The sequence below is a fragment of the Marmota monax genome, unplaced genomic scaffold (assembly GCF_021218885.2).
Source record: "Marmota monax isolate L192 unplaced genomic scaffold, Marmota_monax_Labrador192_F-V1.1 WCK01_AAM20220418_F8-fsc00038, whole genome shotgun sequence".
Lineage (NCBI taxonomy): Eukaryota > Metazoa > Chordata > Mammalia > Rodentia > Sciuridae > Marmota > Marmota monax.
The window spans coordinates 14,606,055-14,621,337 of NW_026692498.1; the positions used below are offsets into that span (position 1 = coordinate 14,606,055).

The 15,283-nt window shown below is 48.7% G+C and overlaps 3 protein-coding genes across 4 annotated transcripts in view; 2 read left to right on the plus strand and 1 right to left on the minus strand.

Moving 5' to 3' along the window:
* Serping1 (serpin family G member 1) overlaps positions 1-15,283 on the minus strand; it is a 258,370-nt gene that overhangs the window by 177,754 nt on the left and 65,333 nt on the right. The window lies entirely within an intron of this gene.
* On the plus strand, positions 1,842-9,328 carry Prg2 (proteoglycan 2, pro eosinophil major basic protein). Of its 2 annotated transcripts, none has more exons than XM_046444641.2 (6): positions 1,842-1,865; positions 2,443-2,512; positions 3,068-3,384; positions 3,751-3,882; positions 4,326-4,437; positions 8,874-9,328. In XM_046444641.2, exons 2-6 carry the CDS (start codon positions 2,455-2,457, stop codon positions 8,882-8,884), a joined length of 630 nt encoding a protein of 209 aa, XP_046300597.2. In that variant the 5' UTR covers positions 1,842-1,865; positions 2,443-2,454; the 3' UTR covers positions 8,885-9,328. The 2 variants fall into 2 exon arrangements, with proteins under 2 accessions (XP_046300597.2, XP_046300596.2); XM_046444640.2 differs by lacking the exon at positions 8,874-9,328 and adding an exon at positions 4,654-4,819 and having other exon boundaries at positions 1,843-1,865.
* Positions 9,437-14,971, plus strand: Prg3 (proteoglycan 3, pro eosinophil major basic protein 2). Its single transcript, XM_046444626.2, has 6 exons — positions 9,437-10,158; positions 10,518-10,650; positions 11,118-11,431; positions 12,456-12,587; positions 13,913-14,024; positions 14,795-14,971. The coding sequence occupies exons 2-6, from the start codon at positions 10,590-10,592 to the stop codon at positions 14,851-14,853; spliced, it is 678 nt and encodes a 225-aa protein (XP_046300582.1). The 5' UTR covers positions 9,437-10,158; positions 10,518-10,589; the 3' UTR covers positions 14,854-14,971.

The following is a 15,283-nucleotide window of genomic DNA, read 5'->3' on the forward strand; positions in this document are numbered from 1 at the left end:
ACCTGCTCACCTGTGCTCATGATGCTCCCTCTGCCTGGGATGTCTCCATTTCCTTCCCTTCTATTTACCACCTTTCCATCTGGACAAGAGCCAGGCCCTTATCTCCAGGGAGCCCTTTATGCCATTCTTCTGTGGATGAACTTCCTCCTGAATTGGCAGAGGGTGAGCCTAGCTTGGGTCCGACCCCTTTCCCTCTCACTTTACCTGTTATGCATCTCATCTTCCCATTCAGTCCATAAGCAAATCAAGGGCACAGATTACGCCTCACCCTGGTTTTGTCTCTGCTTGCACACAGCAGGCACACAGGAAGGGAGAGAAGTTGGGTGCCAGAGAAAACTGGATTTGAACCCTGGTATTTATTCGGACTATTTACTTAACCATTTTCATTCATATTTATTAAGAACCTACTATGTGCCAGGCACTGTGACATCCAACACCAATGATACAATTGAGTAAAGAGATGTGGCCTCCTGTCATCACAGAGCTTTTTGTCAAGGGAAAAGGGTAGATGTTGACCCACAGACCAGATAAACACACACACACACACACACACACACAGCTAAAAATGTCTAATTGCAATAAGGACAAATCCGTGGCTCTCCAAGAAGAACATAGAGGAAGTTTATCCAGTGTGGGCAGTGGGGAGGGGGCTGGGTCAGGAGTCACAAGCCTTACCTGGAAAATTCTTTAAAGTTGAAATGAGACAATACTTGCCATGCACAGCATTTAAAAATGTGCAGTAAATATTACCAGCATAAGGATCAGTGAGTTGGTCAGCTGAATGGTCAGGTTCTGATGCAAAGTGGTTAAGTACACAGGGGACACTTTGTGTGCTTAGATATCTTCAGGGCAGTGATTTCCAGACTAATTTCCCATCCGAGTCAGCTGCAAACTTCTCAAAAATGCAAGACATCTGTCCTCCCCTCTGGACCTACTAGCCAGCCAGAATTTTCCAGTGAAGGGTTTGTATAGTTTTTAAATCTTTAATAAAGCCTCTCCCAGTATTATAGATTTAGCACACATTGATCATAACCATTGAAGAAATGCAAAGTTATAAAAAGAAGGAAAAGAACAATCTCCCTCTCCACTCTCTCCGGTGGAGGCCAGCAAGGTCAGCAGGCTGGTGTGAATCCTTTTTAGCATTCCAGCTCTTCTAGTGACCATATAAAAGAAACTTACATATAAGCACCTGCAGAGGGCTTTTTCTTTGTAATGTATTGCCATACTAAATGCTTTTTTTGCATCTTGCTTTCACTTATTAACACAGTAGCCACATCTTGTCAGGTGGACAGATATAAGTCCAGCTCTTCTAATAGCCCCATGGCATTCTCTAGAATAGATGGGACACATTTTATTCTCTGTCCTATTGATGGATATCCAGGTTGTTTGTGATACTTCAGTCAAGCCATACATAACTGTGTACAATTTTTCTTACTTACAGATGCTTTTATGTCTAAAAGACCGTCTCCAAAGAGGGAACTGGATCAAATGACCAAATGTGCATTTTTATTTCTAATAGATACTGAAAGCCGCATTCCCCAAATGTCTGTAGCAATTTGCATCCTCCACCAGGAAAGCAAGAAAACTGTGGATTTTAGAAAATCTCCTTAGGAGATTCTGAAGAGCAGTACAGGGTGGAAATTCTCATCCCAGAGCCGAGCCATAAGGGCCCCCACATGCCTGAAAGGGACTTGGGGAGAGACCCTGGCAGCTAATGAGTGGGCTCCCCAGGAAGTGAGAAATGTCTTTTAATCAGTCCTCTCATCTCCCTCTGGCTGAAGCAAACCCTCCTTCCCTAGGGGAACTTCCTCAAGGTCTTCTATAAAATGCCGCTGTGTAGCAGAGGGAGGGAAGACTCTGGGCAGGTGAGTGCTCTTCTCCCTTCCGGTGGCGCTAATGCTCATGACAGTTCTACCTCCTGAGAGGTGCCTGGCTCGGGCTGAGGGCATCTGGAGGGCTGTCAGGGACTGCTAGTGGCCTTCAGGTTACTTGGGTGCCAGCAGGGATGGGACTTCTCTCTTTGGCTTGCGGGAGGCTGAGGGTGATGCCCTGAGAGGCATGTGTGGCATCTGAGCTCCGGGGAAGGGACACATTTTCTAAATACTGTGGGTTCCCAGGAAAGCCAAGGCCCATTGCTTCTCCATCCTTTCTTGGTCGTAGACTCCGAGGGGATCCATTAAATACAAATAAATAAACATAATATTCTCTCCACTTCTGGGCTCACCGGAAAGCCAGCCCCAGCCGTCCCTCATGGTCTGCTTTGTTCTTTTCAGAGAGGTTCCCAATGTCCTGGAGCAGCCAGCCTGGGCGCCCTCAGCACTCGCTTCTCTGGTCCATCTTGACTTCTGTTCTTGACTTCTTTTTCTCCACCTCCCTCCCAAGGTTCCCTAATTGTCTGGCTCCTATGCGTGTGTCAATGACAAACTTGTTTCTCCATTGCAGGACAAAGCCAGGATGAAACTCCCTCTATTTCTGACTCTTCTGGTTGGGGCCGTTTCTACTCTTCATCTGAGTAAGTCTTGGCCTATCAGTCTTCCTTTCTCTGTTTTGTCTTGTTCTATGGTAGATGAGTCTGAAGCAAGTACTCGCTCCCTTCCCTGATCATGCCCTAATTGAGAATCTCTGTTCAGGCATCTGTTATGACTATAGTCTTGGATCTACTGTGACAGTCCCTATTTTGTCCAGTCTACGTAATGCTAGTGGTGCGCACAGTTCCTTTTACTTTGAGCTTACTGAGAATGTCGCATGCCTTCTCTCCTTGACTCCTTAGAGCATCTCCACGAGGTATGTAGCATTGCTTATCAATTTCACAAAGAAATAACGCCAGGAGTAAATGGAGCCAGGAATCTAACCTAGAGGGCCTGACTCTAAGCCCTTGCTCTTTACCACCTTGACCTCAAGGGGGAGGCTGAGTCCTCCTCCCAGAGGCGCGGTTGCAGATTTCTCTTTCCAGGCAGAGTTGAGAGGACAATGGCTGGCATGGGGGCAGGGCAGGAGCTGTCCATGGTTCCGAGGAAGAACCAGGGCCCGAGGTGAAGGATGGACACTTGGTCTTTCTCCCTGCCAGGGACAGAAACTCCCGACGTCAACAGCCCCTTGGAAAATGAAGCCTTGCCTCAGGATGGGGAGACACTAGAACCAGAACCTGAGGAGGCCCCTGCTGGGGAGCTGATGCCGCTGGAGGAGGAGGTAGAAGGAGGCTCTGGAAGCGAAGATGATCCTGAGGAAGAGGAGGCTGTGGAGTCAGACTCAGCCCTGGATGTGGTGGACAAGGACCTTCAGTGCCCTAAGGAAGAAGACATAGTCAAACTGGAAGGCAGCCCTGGATGCAAGACGTGTCGCTACCTCCTGGTGAGGAGCGCCAAGCGGTTTAATAAGGCTCAGGTGAGTGGTCTGAGGCTGGGCAGGGGAGGGGGCAGGAGACATGTCTTCAGCTTCTGAGGCACTAGTTTTTTTCCATTTTGAGGGCTCTGGGGTGTCAGTAGAGGCTGAGGCCTCCAGAGGTGCTGGGGTCAGATGGGGGGATATGTGCAAACTTGATGCATTTTGTACACGACTTTATTTTGGTATCAGTATATTTGAAATCCACCCCCCTTTTTTTCCATGTTGTCTTTTGTTCACCAATCTTTGAAATAGTCGTGGTGGGGAGGTAGAGCATACATTTTGGAGACTCAGAGACCCCAAGGCTCTGGCCATGGGGATTCCTGTGTGAAGGACACTGCATTCTCCCTCTTTTTCCCTGTCTTGCAGTTTGTCTGTCAGAGATGCTACCGGGGCAACCTCGTCTCCATCCACAACTTCAGCTTTAATTACCAACTCCAGTGCTCCGTCAGGGTGCTCAACCAGGGTCAAGTCTGGATCGGAGGCAGGATCGTGGGCAGGGTAAGAGGAGTGCCAACACCTGCTGACCCCAGCCAGGGCCCAACTTGCTGTGGATGTGTCTGCATTTCTGCTCTATGAGCCTCTGAACGGCTGGGAAAGGAAGCGCACCTGGACGAGGCACCCACGGCCTGCCCAGGCATTGGGAAGAGCCCAGGACTTAGAATCAGGAGGTCTGGGTTCAGGTTCCTCTTGGCCTCTATCTCCATGAACTGGGCAAGATTGTGGGCCTCTTAGCTCTAGGATGGGGTCAACTTAAGGGTGATTGTGTCACTGGGATGCCCAGCATGCGATGACGGTGCAGTTGACTAGGACAATGTCCACTGTGGTCAAGGGCCTATGGCCCTGCAGACAGCAGGAAGAGCCAGCAAGGACAACACTGGTTCTGTCTCTCTGCCTCCCTCTACCCCTCCTCAGTCTACCACTTCTCCTTCTACCTTCCCTAGGGCCGTTGTAAAAGGTTCCTCTGGGCTGATGGCAGCTCTTGGAATTTTGCGTACTGGGCTGCCGGCCAGCCCAACACCTGTGGTGGCAGATGTGTGGCCCTGTGTACTCGAGGTGAGATGGGCTGGGGACGAATGATGGGACGTTCTGGGAGGCGCCCAAGGAGGCAGCTCTAGGGAAGGAGCCTCGCTCTCCAGGGAGAGGCCTCCTCGGTCTTTCCCCTCCACTGAGGCTTGGGGCTGGAGGCAGGAGTTGGGAGGGGAGTCTTCCTGGGGGAAGAGGAAGGGGTAGGCAGGAGGCTGATGGCTCCTTCTTGTTCTGCCTGCTCAGGAGGTAACTGGCGTACAGCTCACTGTGCCAAAAGACTTCCCTTCCTCTGTTCCTACTGAGGTGGTCCCAGCCAGGAGCTAGAATTGGCCCCCTCCCAGGCAGCTGCCTCCCCTTTCCTGTCTGCTGCCTTTCCTGCCACTTCCCTACAATAAAATTGCTATACTGAAAAAAAGTGCATTTTTTCCTGAGATCATTGGTCCACACTGCTTAGCCTCACCTTTGGACTTTCTGCCTTATGATTCCAACACACATTCTATACCTTTCATAGAATGGTTTAGAAGTTATTGCTCCTCAAGGATGGAGAGTTGGTACTGGGGTCTGTGGAGCTTTCCAGTGGCAGCTGAATGGGCTCTGGTGGGTCTCAGAAGATCCAATTACTGGGCATCTATATGGCAGGTGTTGCCAGGAACCCCTGCTTCATCTTCCAGAACTTCCAGGGTTTTGGGTGGGCTTATATGTGCATCTCTGTGTCCAAGGGCCTTTTCCACTCATTTCTCCCAACTCCAGAACTATGGTTGGTTTGATGTGATTGGAAATTGACACGTCCCTGGGAACAGCAGACAACTCTCAGAAGTGGGTACATAAGCACCCCAGTCCTTTGCCCCTTAAATGGAATAGATCCATGGCATGTATTGGGCACCACTTCTCGGTTACCCATTAAGTGACTGGCCTTACAACACACCTTGTACTGGCTGCCTGCTCTTCCCCAGATGAATTCTCTGCTTCCTACTAGTATCTCTGCACTTCCCAAATTTACTATAGTATTTACACTCAAATCCTTGCCTCAAGCTCTGCTTCTGGGAAAACCCAGAAGAAGACAACTTGCTATGCATCAGAGATGGGGGAGGGTCTTGATAACTTGCTGAGGTTGGCCTTGAACTTGTGATGCTCTTGCCTCAGTCTCCTGAGTAGCTGTGAATACAGGTATACACCATCACCTCCAGCTCATGTAGTTTTTTATAATATAAGCTCAATAAGTTGCTCATTACTACCACTTTTTGAGCACCCACAAAGTACCCCCAGCTGTGGCAGGTATTTTACATAATGACTTTGTGCAATCAATCCTTCTTATTTCCACTTTGCAGAAGCAGACTCAGAAAAGTCATGACTTGTCAAAAGACTTGCCCAAGACTAAACATTGGAGTGCATCCAATGCCAAGATCTGACTCTAGCTGCTCTAAAGTCTGTTTCTTTAACCATTATGACCCCATGACTGGAGGCTTTGGCTGTTCTCCCTCACTCCTGGGTTTCTCTTAGGACATAAGACTCACCCAGCTGGAGATGAGGAAGCTTCCATCAGAAGAAAAGCATTCTAAACCCCTTCTCCACTAGGGAGGCCAGCAGAGTAAAAGGGGTCAATGCCCTGAGGCCCTTTCCCTTTAGAAATCTTCAAATTCATAGAACATGGGACAATTCATAGAACATGGGACAGGGGTCTTAGAGGGATACACAACAAGAACTCATTGTTTTTGAGTGTGGGTCAGAGAGGGGAAGGAGTTTGTCCAGGGTCTTTCAGTCAATAGAGAAAGAGACAGAACTCACACACTGCTCTATGGCAGCGCTGGTTTCACAGATGGCAACATGTGAAACAGGTACGATGGGTTCTGCCCTGTTGTGGATGCTGTGAGAATGTAGCTGAAGGCCTTTCAGTCCTTGCCCTCATGGACTTTATACTCTAACGTGGAAAGGGCACTGTTTCCTCATATAATAAAGAATAATAGGGACCACAGGTGTAGCTAAGTGGAAAAGCACTTGCTTGGCATATATGAGGGCCTGGGTTGGATCCCCAGCAAAACACACACACACACACACACACTCTTAAATAAAGTCTCCCATTTGCTAGGCACTTATTATGTGCTAGGTTCTAATGGAGTGGTTGGTGGATTTTATCTTTTTCCTCACACATCTCTTTGGTTGGGTGTGTGTTGACTCTCAGTCCATGGAGATTCCCTTTGGGGGATAATGTCAAGAAGGAGGCGGGAGGGAGGCTTCAGGGCTCCTCATCCTGTTCCGTCTATTGTTCTGGGTGTGGTTTCGCAGTGGCGCCCACTGTGAAGCTTCCCTCTGCCGTCCACTCTCCAGTGCACGGGGCAGGGTGCATGTTATTTGTTCATAAAAAGATTTTTTTTTTAAAGTAAAGATCATGAAATAAGGAGAATTGCTGTGCGTGTGCAATTCTTTCTGACAAGAAGCTAACTGAGCTCTGGGAAACGAAGATCACCCCTTGGGAATGGCACGTGTGTAGTTCTGTACACGGTGCAAAGAGCAGAGCAGCAGAGAGCTCAAAGGACGCAGCGCTCACTCCTTACTCACTGACGGGGCCGCCCGCAGCTCCGCGTGCCTCATCTCAGAAGGTGACTGACAAGAGCCACTCCCAACTTCACAACCAGATGATGTCATTAGAGGAAGGTCCTATTATTATCCTTACAGATGAGAAAACTGAGGAACAGAGTGGCTGACTCTGGGCCTTGTGATTTCACTGTACACCACACCATGTGCCTGGGTTTTTTTTTTTTTTTTTTTTTTTGGTTTTGTTTTGGCACTGGGGATTGAACCCAGATCCCCACACAGGTTAGGCAAGCACTCTGCTGCTGAGCTTCCACCCCAGTCCTTTTTCATTTTTTAAAATTTTGAGACAAGATCTCACTAAGTTACCCCGGCTTGAACTTGTTGTGATCCTCCTGCCTCAGCCTCCTGAGTAGCTGGACCATGTGACTTTAGAGATGATGAGACCCAGCCTTTGTGTAGTGTAGGGTTGGACTAAATCTGTAAACATCGCTGCTGACAGTCATCTAAAGACTTGGTGTTCCAAGTATGTTGAAAAGGTTGGCACCACTGGCCAGACGGTGTAGCACGTTTGGGTCTATCAAACAAGGACTAGGAAGTCAGACAGACTAGGGTCCTGCATACCACTTGTTACTAGTTTGTGAAACTTGGGTAAGTAATTTAACCTCTCCTGATTTTGTAGTAAATATGTAGAGATGACAATACCCAATTTGTAGAATGATTTTTTAAAAGATTATGTTGTAGGATCTAGTTTGGGGTGGACCTTCAAAAATGTCATTTTTGAGCCAGGCATGGTGGCACATGCCTGTACTCCAAGCACCTCAAGAGGCTGAGGCAGAAAGATCCCAAGTTCAAGGCCATCCTGGGAAACTTTGTAAGACCCTGTCTCAAAATATAAAAAGGACTGGGGATGTAGCTCAGTGGTGGAGTGCCCCGGGTTCCATCCCAAGTACAAAAAATTAAAAAAAAGTCATTTCTAGTTTTAACTCAGACAGGCATCACCATTGTGGTCATTGATGAGGTTGTTGAAGTCATTAGAATGTCTTTGCCTGAGGTTTGTGCGCAAAACAAAAACAAAAAAATGAGTCAACTTGAGGCAGGGAATGGGCTTGGAGAGGAGGGAGGTCCGTGGGAGGAGGCTGGAGGAAGGCAGTTGTGGGTGGGTAAGGAGCCTGAAGACCTGGGTTTAGGCTGGTCTCCAACTTGCTCTGTGCTCTTGGGCTCTCTGAGATGTCATTTCCTCATCTCTAAAATGATGGAGGTGCTGCCTCCTGAGAGAGCCAAGATAATAGGTCATCCGACCACAGGTAGAATGGAGCCCTGGCCTGGGTTCCGGAGTGAGGGAGTGAGGGTGAATATGGAAAAAGGGAGTCCATTCTTCTCCCTTCTTACTAGGGAGGTCTCAAGTTTGAAATCCCTTGACCAGGCTCTTGGGCCCTGGCATTGGCCAATCCTCCCACAATCAGGTAGATAAGCAGGTCTGGTTCGTTGGGCCAGGGAGATAAGAGCCAAGGCAGTTACTTTGCAACCAGGCCCAGAAATAACCTCTCGGTTACTTCTCCATTTGTAGTTCCCTTGGGAGAGCAGAGGAGGGGAAGGGATCCAGGCCTCCTGGCCCTCCGGGCTACTTGTCCCTGCTGCCTTGGAGGCCTGGGCTGGAATATGGGCAACAAATGTGCACTCTCCAGTAGGAGGCCTGGAGTTGAGTGCCCCCCTCCACTCCACAGTCTTGGCAGAGCAATCTGGCCGCCAGGGCTCAGCATTTGCTGAATTTTCTTTGGACTGCTGGGAATTTGGCTGGGTTTGGTAGGTTAGAATTTTGATATTTTGTTCCTCAAGGATGTTTTGCATTAATTTTGACTTTAAAGAAAGATTGTGTTAAAATACTATTTATCCTGCATACTGAATTTTTTTTTTTTTTTTTTTTTTTTTAGTGCCTCCTTAAATTTTGCATCTAAGATGAGGGCCTCACTTGGCTGACCCTAGTTCCGACTCTGGACTCTCCTATCAGCCTCTAGTAAGAGAGCGGAGGTAAACTTGGGGTGGGAAGGTGACCTATCAGTGTCTGGAAGATTCTGCATGTAGCTTTTCATTCTAGCTCCGCCTCTTGGCCAGCCATGGACATATGCCTTGAGGTTGGACACAATGGCATGTTCTAGATCAGCGATCCCCAGATGTTCCAGAGGACATTAGGAAATGAGGGGAGACATTCTTGGTTGTTCTCAGGGGAGCTGCTACCGACATCTAGTAAGATGATATCTCGTAGATATCAGGGGTGTTGTGGAGCTTTCCACAATGCCCAGGGCAGCCCCCCACAACTATTAATTGGCCCCAAATATAAACAGTATAAAGGTTAGGAATCCCTGATCTAGATTTTCAGTACGGAGGAAACATCAAGGTTTTTCACACACTAAAACTGAGAAAGAGAGGGAGGGAGGGCAGGGGGTGAGGATATGGGAGGAGGGGAGAAAAGAGTTGGAGCTAGAGAGACTTAGAAATCCTAGTTCCTTCACTGTCCGTGTAACCTTGGCAAATTGTGTTCCTCCACTACGCCTCATTTCTCACATCTGTGAAGCACAAATAGTCAAACATTCCTGGTGGAAATGGGTGAAGGGAAATAAGAGCTCAAGAGAGTGTTGCTCCCCGAGGTCCCTACTTCTGGGATACTGATCATGGGAGGCTACTCCTGAGTTAAGGGGCATTGTTTAGATATTATTTAGATTTTTTTAGGGGGTGTGCCGGGGATTGAACACAGGGGCACTTGACCACTGAGCCACATCCCCAGCCCTATTTTGTATTTTATTTAGAGACAGAGTCTCACTGAGTTGCTTAGCACCTTGCTTTTGCTGAGGCTGGCTTTGAACTTGTGATCCCTGAGCTGCTGGGATTACAGACATATGCCACCATGCCCGGCTAGATGGAGAACTTTAAGGGACACTAATAATAATATGCCTGGACAATAGGCATGACAGCCAGGCAAGACAGTGTGTGTGGGCTCCCATTCAGGGCAGCAGGCTGGACAGGGCAGGGCCCTGCAGTCCCAGGAGAGAGCAAGACCCAGAGGTAAGAAGACTGAGCCAACAGTTGTTATCAGCTCCACTGCCCCAGCCCTGGCCTGGGGCAATCATCCTGGCCCCTTCCCACTTCCCCAAAAGCCCAGCATAAAGGCTGCTTGTGGGGCGCAGCCTCCAGAGGCACTGAACTTGGAGGAGCCAGAAGGTGAGTACTCTTCCTGTTGCCATAGGAGGGGGGTGTTCAGAGCCTGGGAGGAAGTGGGATCTCAGGTGGAAAACACCTAGGAGACCTGTCCTGAGGTGGTCAGTGATGGCCACTATCCTCCCTCACTCCTCCCCCAGCATGAGGGAACTCAGCAGCCCTGTTCCTATAAGGTCTGAGATTGTGGTCCAGGATTGTGTGAGGATTTCAGGAAAAGGGGACTTTTGCACCCGTGCTGTCCCTTCCCCATTCCTTTTCCAGATGCTTCAGCTCAGCGTCTGTCCACTGGAGGAAGAGGAAGCCCTCTAGTTTGTCCTTTAATCAATTAGTTAAACAAATATTGCTGCTGTACTATGTGCCAGGGGCTGTGCTAGACACACAGACTGCCTCGAGGAGGAAGGCGGAGTTGTGTCCGGCTACGAGACTGAGTAGATATGAAACACCCCCTGCACCTAGCCCTTCTCCTGCTGGGGACAGTTTCTGCTCTTTATCTGGGTAAGTAAGTCCTCCCATCCCCTTCTCACTCATCATTTCTCCTTTCTCCTCTTTTTAATGTTCCCCTCCCTTTATTTTTACTCCCATGGGGCAGGGCCAGTCTCTCCTCCTCAGTTGATCTGGCCCATCTCTGGCAAGATTATCCTGAACTTAGAATTGGGACTGAATTTTTTCTCAGGGTTCCTTCATAAGAGGTAAGCACCCACCTGTTAAGATGAAGAGCTGGTGGCTGTCCCAAGATTCTCACACATGCTCCTTTCTCCTGCCCCCAAATGTACACCTTTGGAGTCAGCCAGGGGTCAGGTTCTCATCCATTTGTGACTCTGACCCAAGACATCTCTCCTCATCCAACATGGAGGAGGCCGTTTGGGCTGGCTCCAGAGGACCTGAGCAGGATGGTTGGAGCTGTCCGTGGTCCTGGAAGGAGGGAGCCTCTGATGTGATGGCAGGCTACCTCTTCTTCCTAGAGAATGATGCCCCCCATCTGGAGAGCCTAAAGACAGAGACAGACCTGGATCAGGATCCAGATGGCTCAGGGGAGCAGGAGGGAGAGTTGGCCCTGACTGAAGAGGGGATTCAAGTAGAGGGCGATGAGGTCAAGACTTCAGGGTATCAAGAAGCCTTTGAAGATGAGGAGGCTGTGGAGTCAGGCCCACCTCCTTTAGAGCAGAACTTGCTATGCCCCAGGGAAGAGGATATTGTTCAAATTCAGGGAGATTCTGGGTGCAAAACCTGTCGCTATCTGCTGGTACAAACTCCAAAGACATTTTCTCAAGCTCAGGTAAGTGGCCAGGAGCGTCTGTGCAGGGTGGGAAGGGGAATGGGGGCTCAGAGAAGAGAGTAGATCCAAACTTCTGTTCTCTAGTTGTTTAACTTAGTGGCCCACAAACCCTAGTTTCAGAATCACCAGGAGGTCTTGTTAAAATACAGATTTGAGGACTTTAATCCCACAATTTCTGGGGCTGAGCCTGAGAATCTACATTTGAAACAAATTCCCAGGTGGCAATGATATTGTTGGTCTGAGGACTGCACTTTGAGAACCACTAATTTGAACAAAATCATGGGTATTAGATACATCTGTGTTCAATATTATTTATACTTTCCATGGTCTGTCACCTGGGCAAGTAGCCACATCTTTCAGAGCTTCAGTATCTTCATTTGTAAGATGAAGAAATATGGTTGTCTCTCAGTTTGCATGGGGTATTTATTCAAGGACCTCCCCCCCCTGCCATAGATACCCAAATCTTCAGATGTTCAAGGCCCTTATATAAAAATGGCAAATTATTTGTATATAATCTGTGCAATTCCCTCCATGTACTTGAAATCTTCTCTAGATTACTTATAATATTGAATACAGTATAAATCCTACATAAATTACTGTTATAGTGTATTGTCTAGAGAATAATGACAAGAAAAAAGTCTGTACATGTTCAGTACAGATACAATTTAAAAATTTTTGATCTGTGGTTTTTAAAGATCTGTGAATGAGAAACCCACAGATACAGAAAGCTGACTGAATACTACCAATATCTTAGAGTTGTGAAGGTTAACTGAGGTAATGCATTCAGGATAGTTAGAATTAACACTCAGTAAATAGTGACTATAAATAAGTATTATTAATAATATTAATTATTATTATTTCCTGAAAGAATGCCCTGGCAACTGATTAAGGAGCAAAAGTTATTGATGGAGAGAAATAGGTCCCTTATTTCTAACTTGAAAATGGTTGTAGGTGTCTTGATTGGAGACTCAGGAATTTGAGAAAAAAGAGAGTGAATTTTCTACCTCCCCCCTTATCTCTGCAGAATGTCTGCAGGAGATGCTACCAAGGCAACCTTGTCTCCATTCACAACTACAATTTCAACTATCATGTTCATTGTTTGGCCAGTAAGATAAACCAGGCCCAGATCTGGATTGGAGGCGTCCTCAGGGGCTGGGTAAGTCTGGGGCCAACTACTCAGTACAGAAAATTATTTTTGATTGTTTTAAGGGAGCACCTGCTGGGGCCAAGCCTTAACCTTGCACAGATAAGGTGTCCATAGAGGGGTAAGCAAACAAGTGCCGGAGCTGGCTTGTGCTGTTTTGAGAGAACAAATTACACACATCTCTGAGCTAACTCCATGCTGGTAGCTTAAAATCAGACATGGTATCCTTTACACCAAGGATATTGGCAGTCCAATAAAATGTCTGTGAGAATCAACTTTTAAGGAAGAAGGTTTATCTTGGCTCACTCTTTCAGTTCATGGTCATTTGACCGTGTTTCTTTGGACCGGTGGCAGCACAGAATATTGTGGTAGCAGTGTAAGGCAGAGGAGATGTGTTCACCTCATCGCAACAGGAAAGAAAAGAAGAGAGGAATGGGCCAGGGTCCCAAAATCCCCTTCAAGAGCACACCCCCATTGACCTAACTGCTTCCCTGCCTCATTTTTGTTTGGTTTGGGGGGTACTGGGGATTGAACCCAATAGTGAACTGCCTTTGGGCTGCATCCCCAACCTTTTTTAAAATTTTTATTTTGAGTAAGTTGCCCAGGCTGGCCTCAACTTGTGATCCTTCTGCCTCAGCCTCCTGAGTCACTGGGACTTATCCCAGCACTTGGCTTAGGTCCCGCCTCTTAAAAGTGCCACCATCTCCCAATCACACTATGGGCTGCTGATCAAACCACAAGCACATGGGCCTTTGTGGGACATTTCAGAACCCAAAATATCATGTTATACATCAGGGCTCCTTCCTATTTCCCATTTTCTCACCTTTCCCCAGAGCTGGTTTCAAAAACATTTACCAGTATAACACTCAAGTCATGAGACAGATTCTAGGTTCAGGTTGGTCACTTACTAACTGAAGAGCTTTAGGAATCCTAAGCTTCTTCATTTCTACAATAGGGATCTTCTTATCTTGGGGTGGCTCTGAGATTGTGGATTAATAAATGCCATTATATTTGGTACTCGAGGTGTGGTCCATGGGCCAGCAGTATCAGCATCACCTGGTAGCTTGTTAAATATGCAGAATCTTGGGCCCAACCCCAGGTCTCCTGAATCAGAATCTGCATGTTAGCAAGATCCTCCAGTGTGGTTGGAGAAGTCTGCTCTGTGGGATGGCTGGGACAAACGGTTACCATTGCCCACAAAGCTTCAGGAATGGGTTGCAAAGGTATCTGGCTCCTGGCCAGGCAGGCAGAGAGGGAAGGCAGCAGTGGCTATCTCTGAGTACCTGGATCTGCCTTCCTAGACCTCTGCCCTCTGATCTGCCTTATCTTTTCTCCAGTTCCTGTGGAAGAAGTTTTGCTGGACTGATGGAAGCTCCTGGAATTTTGCATATTGGGCTTCAGGGCAACCTGGGTGTTCAGGAGGCCACTGTGTGACCCTATGTACTGGAGGTGAGGGGAATGGGCCCCTGGGGAAGGAGAAGGGGGTGACAAAGTGGATTCTCAGAAGCTATCCCTTTGAGCCGCCTGGACACATCTCCTTAAGCTCACATCCAACCCCAACTTGTGAGTTATCACTTGTCTGTGAGAAAGGCTGAGATACAGGGATCCCTTGAATAAAACCAGGTGGCAGGGGTCCTCTAGGTATGAGGGAGTTGGCTAGGGGTCCTTAACTTCCTCTGATAAGAGGGTGACAGATTCAAGTGGTCAATGTGAAAATGAGAGCGACACATGGATATAAGGTGTGAATGAAGGAGAAGGCCGGGTGTGGTAATTAGAGATGGCTGAGAGACAAGATGCCAGCTTCAAACAGCAGATGTGGGCAACAGCATGCGCGGCAGATGTGAGGGAGTTTAGTTAGTGGCTAAGACCATATGTGCTAGAGCAAGAGGGCTAGGAGTCACATTCCAGCTCTGCCACTTGCCAGGCAGGTTACAGGCAAGTTATCGATCACTACCAAGCCTCAGTCTCCTCTTTGTGGGACAAGGATCATGACAGCACCTGCCTCTTGGAGTTGAGGTGAGGACAGAAGGTGACAGTCGACGGAAAGCACTTAGCGCATAGCCCAGGTCATGATATGGCTTGGTAAATGTAAGTTAGTGTGTCCAACGCCCAATGACGATGGCTGCAGAAGGGACATCCGAGGTACCTTAGGAGGGAAGGGGTGGGGCATCGGCCAGACCCAGAGAGGCAGCTGACATCACTGTGCTCTCTACTTCCAGATGGCCACTGGCGACGAGCTCCGTGCCATAGACAGCTGCCCTTCGTCTGCTCCTTCTGAGCCAATGGCGCGGTGAACCAGCCTTGGAGCCTCAGGCCTCTGGCTGCCACTGCCCCGCTCTCGGCCCTGGACTCTGCCCCCAGCCTCTCCTGGCCATAAATCCACACTTCTCACAGCATTCCCTGGGTCTTTTTCTTCATTGCTCTTTCTGGGGGCTCCCCAGCTTGGGAAAGTCCTGGAAGCCTTCCCCTCTGCGGGGAAGTGAAAGATGGCGGAGCCCGGCCGCCGGCGGCGGTGCGGAGCTGCTGCGCGGCAGCGCCACCTGGAGGCGGAGCGGGGCCCAGGCGCGCCCTCGGCCGGCTTTGCCTCTCCGCACCCGCTCACCGCGGCGGGCAGGTCGCCTTCGGTGCCGGGTGGGGAGCCCGCCTTGCACGGATTCAGTGTGAGCTGCGGGGCGGGGCGGCTTTCCAAAATGCAGGCGAAGATCCCA

Excerpts from the sequence above, each read along its gene's own strand:
- Prg2 (XM_046444640.2), top strand. The coding sequence starts at position 2,455 with ATGAAACTCCCTCTATTTCTGACTCTTCTGGTTGGGGCCGTTTCTACT. Across the intron at positions 3,883-4,325 it reads GAGGCAGGATCGTGGGCAGG|GGCCGTTGTAAAAGGTTCCT; the intron begins GTAAGAGGAGTG and ends TACCTTCCCTAG. Across the intron at positions 4,438-4,653 it reads TGTGGCCCTGTGTACTCGAG|GAGGTAACTGGCGTACAGCT; the intron begins GTGAGATGGGCT and ends CTGCCTGCTCAG.
- Prg3 (XM_046444626.2), top strand. The coding sequence starts at position 10,590 with ATGAAACACCCCCTGCACCTAGCCCTTCTCCTGCTGGGGACAGTTTCT. Across the intron at positions 11,432-12,455 it reads AGACATTTTCTCAAGCTCAG|AATGTCTGCAGGAGATGCTA; the intron begins GTAAGTGGCCAG and ends TTATCTCTGCAG. Across the intron at positions 12,588-13,912 it reads GAGGCGTCCTCAGGGGCTGG|TTCCTGTGGAAGAAGTTTTG; the intron begins GTAAGTCTGGGG and ends TCTTTTCTCCAG.